The sequence below is a fragment of the Triticum aestivum genome, chromosome 5A (assembly GCF_018294505.1).
Source record: "Triticum aestivum cultivar Chinese Spring chromosome 5A, IWGSC CS RefSeq v2.1, whole genome shotgun sequence".
Taxonomy (NCBI): domain Eukaryota; kingdom Viridiplantae; phylum Streptophyta; class Magnoliopsida; order Poales; family Poaceae; genus Triticum; species Triticum aestivum.
In genome coordinates this window covers 651,955,332-651,959,708 of record NC_057806.1, presented here as the reverse complement: position 1 = coordinate 651,959,708, position 4,377 = coordinate 651,955,332, and the positions used below count along the sequence as shown (strand labels likewise).

At 48.9% G+C, this 4,377-nt stretch overlaps 1 protein-coding gene across 1 annotated transcript; it reads right to left on the bottom strand.

Moving 5' to 3' along the window:
• Positions 1 to 227: 227 nt before the first annotated feature.
• Positions 228 to 4,141, bottom strand: LOC123105647 (leucine aminopeptidase). Its single transcript, XM_044527750.1, has 4 exons — positions 3,047 to 4,141; positions 2,447 to 2,680; positions 2,004 to 2,330; positions 228 to 798 (listed from the first exon to the last, which is right to left on the bottom strand). The coding sequence occupies exons 1-4, from the start codon at positions 4,031 to 4,033 to the stop codon at positions 505 to 507; spliced, it is 1,842 nt and encodes a 613-aa protein (XP_044383685.1). The 5' UTR covers positions 4,034 to 4,141; the 3' UTR covers positions 228 to 504.
• Positions 4,142 to 4,377: the final 236 nt, after the last annotated feature.

The following is a 4,377-nucleotide window of genomic DNA, read 5'->3' as shown; positions in this document are numbered from 1 at the left end:
CACACAAAAACCATTTGCATAACCGGCTGCCATAACCTCCATGACCGCCCCCTACTCCTCGTGTTCAATCACCTCCATGACGCTCAATCCCCACTGGGGCACTAGCTGGCAGTCGCTTGAACTGCAGCAAGAAGACCACAGGTGCTCAACACGCTACTGATAATATCCTCCCCTCATTCCATAGCAAAGCACAGGTACATTGCTAGACTAATATTATCACCACAGGATTTGACTTAAAAGACGATGACCATTAAGAGCTCATAACAGTATCACCACAGGATAATGTTATCAAGAGGCAGAGTTTCCAGTTCCTTACAGGGTCAGAATAAATTATGCACATGCAGTCTCACATGAGACATTACCGAAGGAAGTTCAGAGTTTTTTTTCCAAGGTCAGCTCCAGGAGAGATAAATTTATGCGGAAGAAATGAGCGAGCAAACAGTCAATAGGCATCACAGACCGTTCTCTCTACTTCAGGCTCGGTAAAATGTGGCTTCAACTCAACTAGCCATGCTTCAAAAGGATGCTCTCTGCGACACCGCGGGCTATCGGGTGGTAGAACTCTTGGGCCTCCGAGAAGATCCTCTTGGCCAGCATCTTCTCCTCCTCCCCTGAGCACCGTGCCAGCGAGCTGTAGAGCGGGCGCAGGTACTTCATCCTTCCCACCTGCTTCAAGCATTTCTCCACCTCATTGAAGTAACACCTGCAGCCCGTGGGGATCGCTAGCTGGAGGAATGCGACTTTGACCTCGTAGTCACGGCTTTCTGACAGCTTGTACCGTTCATCAAGAGCAGTAACCTGGATAGAAACGACAAATGGCGATAAAAATCAGTTAAATCTTAAGTCACTTATCAGTTATGTAACTTCTATCAATATTTGTTTGGAAGCCAAGCTCTTGTCCACAGAATGACTATATAACAGTATAGTACACTATAACACTGAATACTTCGGTTTGCAGTAACTGAAAACCACATATAAATAAAACAATACTCTGAAAGAGAGTAACGAATTCCCTAGCCTGAACACACCTGAAAGTCTCAGTACTTTCTACATCTTGCTTTGTAGCTTAAGTCCATAGCTATCCATACTTTTTAATTAGATGCTCAAACGGGGGCTATGGACTCAATAAGTATTGAACCCAACATAGGCTTAAACACATGATCATGTGAACACATTGGGTACTGTGTAATCTATAAATGAAGTTTCCTAGCTAAAGAGGGTGGAACTTTGCTACTCCCTCCGTGACTTGAAACAACTGCTTCAGTATCAACAAATTGAGAAACTATTACTCCCTCCGGTCTCAATTAATTGACGCAACCTCTGTACAATGTAAAATGGACATTGTATAGAGTCCGCGTCATTTAATTCGGATCGGAGAGAGTATGTAGTTTTTCATGCTGCCACCCAACGATTCTAATAGAAAGCCAAGTTTTCATCACATTCATAATAGACTAAATATATGATGAGTAAGGGACTTCTCCAAAGTACCCTCAGCATAACTGATATTCGAGCTAGAAACTGTGTTGACAAGTCTACCCAACCCATTATAAATAAAACTAATAAGGAGAATCTGGTTCTAATATCATTCCAGAGTGAAAAGACAAAGGAATATATGCTTCTTCCACTAATTTCAATGTATTTAAAATCTGATGCTAATTTGATTTCCCTTGATGAATCAAAAGGCATGTGACTTGATCTGGACAACCGTTCTCACATGGACAACTATCTTATTTATTTGGCATTCAGCAGGACTGCATGATTTGACAACAAATAGGTTATCTCTTGTCCCAAAGGAGGAACAATCTATTCTAACTGGTCAAGTAACATACTATGACTTCTTCTTTACATAAGAAAATGCTTCAACAACTGACTTGGATGCATTTACTGTATATTGTCAAATTAACAAAGCATGTCTGATGGTGTTTTTCACTTTTATAAAGGAAGAGATAGAGTATTCGAAACTGGATGAAGTATCAAAACAGAGTATTGCCAATAATTCAAACCTGTGATGCTTCAACATCTGTGGGTAAATTTTCCAAGTAAAGCTCCCATTCTTGTCCACTCCAGTCTGCCACCTCCTCTTCACTTGGAATTTTTCCAGACTTAAACTCTGCAGCTAAGACACAAATCTTCTTATAGGTAGCTGATTCTGGCTCCATGGCATCCGGAGGGAGACCAGTACCGTTGATCCACTCATGAAGGTCAACTTGATTTTCAATCCCAGGTACATTGGCTTTCAGGAATTCAAGAAATGTCTCTGTATCTATTGATTGGAACTTGAAGTTGGCAATATACTTCTTGAGGAATTCATCGAATGCAGGTCGGCCAATCTAATACAATCAACAGGCATAACGCAGTACACAGTCACAGTTAGTCATCAAATTCTCACTGATTTCATCAGAGAATGGTGCAAATAAGTGTAAACCAAATCTTGTGTTATACCCACCTGGCGTTCGATGCGCCAAAGGAACTGGAAGCCTTTCTCATAGGGCACTTCTGAGTAAACATCATCAGGATCAATCCCAGCCATCTTCGGCTTCAGTTTGGTAAACTCCATGTTATCCTTAAACCTCTCCATCATTCTGTTCAACCCTCTCCATCCAATTCCGCTGTTTAAGGCCGCCCGCTCCTCACCTTGAACCACCTCGACAATCCTCCTCTCAGCATATGTTGTGAAACCCTGTATGCGGAAAAGATATTACCGTGACAGTTCTAGTTGAATGTGTGAATATCACTCGCAATTTTGGGGCAAAGCAGATGAGAAACTACTATACAATGAGTCCTGGTTGAATAAAATTGTAACGCAGTTGATTGAGATTCCAACTAAAATTAAACTGTTACAAGTATTTTACGAAGACATAACAGTACAAAATGTACCTAAGACAGATGGATAAGTTAATTATCAGTAGCTACAATACAAATCTGCCCCCCCCCCCCCCCCCCTCAATTAGACAATAACAGGCGTTTGAGTAAATTCGAATTCCATTTCATGATGTACCCGTGCACAAGATAAAAGAACAAGCACACATGAGGACAAAAAGATAACCTCATTTAGCCAGAAGTCCTCGTTGGTTTTGTTGGTGATGAGGTTTCCAGTCCAGCTATGTGCGAGCTCATGGGCCACCACCTGCGCCCCTGCAGCGTCCCCTTTGATCACCGTGGGCGTGAGGAACACCATCCTGGGGTTCTCCATGCCGCCGTAGGGGAAACTGGGCGGCAGCACCAGCAGATCGAATCTCTCCCACTCATAGGGCCCAAAGAGCGACTCCCCGACCTTGACCATGTCCTCGACCCCGGCGAACTCCCGGGCGGCGTCGTCGAGGAGCGTGTCCCCGCCCTCGGCGTAGACCCGCGTCCGGGGGCCGAGGTCCCGGGAGCCGATCCCGCCGGCGGCGAAGGCGAAGAGGTAAGGCGGCACGCACTGCGCCATCTCGAACTCCTCGACGATTCGGCCGGGGGCGCACCATAGCGCGTCGTCGCAGGCGCCGCTGTGGTCGGAGGGGACGGGGTCGCGGCGGGCGACGTGGCGCGCGGCGGCGACGGCGGAGAGCTGCGCGGGGACGTTGAGGAGGAGCGAGTAGGTGATGCGCGCGGCGGGGGTGTCGTGGCAGGGGAAGACGGAGCGGGCGTGGATGGACTGGCACTGGGAGAAGACGAAGGGGAGGCCCGAGGCGGTCTGCGGCGGGGCGAGCCACTGCAGCGCGGAGGCGGCCGGGGAGGTGGAGAAGGTGAGGAGGAAGGAGGCGGTGTCGGGGGGCAGGGTGAGCGTGAGCGCTGTGCCCAGGACCGGGTCGTCGTCGGCGGCGAGGGAGAAGGGGATGGGGGCGGGGGAGTCGGGGGAGGCGGTGGCGGCGGAGTGGACGGCGAGGGCGCGCGTGTCGAGGAGCAGGTCCCCGGTGTGCGGCGCGGAGAGGGTGACGAGCGCGGAGGCGTGGATGGTGGAGGCGGCGAAGTCGAGGTAGAAGGCAAGCGCGGCGTGGGAGGTCACCGGGTGCGCGCCGTCGGTGTAGGAGTGCGGATCCACCGGCGCCATGGCGAGCGAGCTCGGAGGGGAATGGGGAATGTGGACTGGGGACTGGGGAGGGTTCCGGCTGGGTCGGGGTTGGGTTCGGTCGAGAGTCGAGAGTCGAGACGGGGGAACGGACCAAAGTCCCTCCTCCTGCGTGAGTTGCTTCCGATCACAAGTCACAAGACGGGGGATGCGGTGCAACTTGCATGGTCCCTTTGATTGGAATGATTAACGACATCATGGTTCAACTTGCCGGTATGGGCAATTCCAGGTTGTAAATCAAAGGGTGGATGCTAGAATACTTTTAGCACTCCATCGGGTCCTTTTTACTTCGCATATAACATTTTTCTGAAGTCAGTTTACAAAAG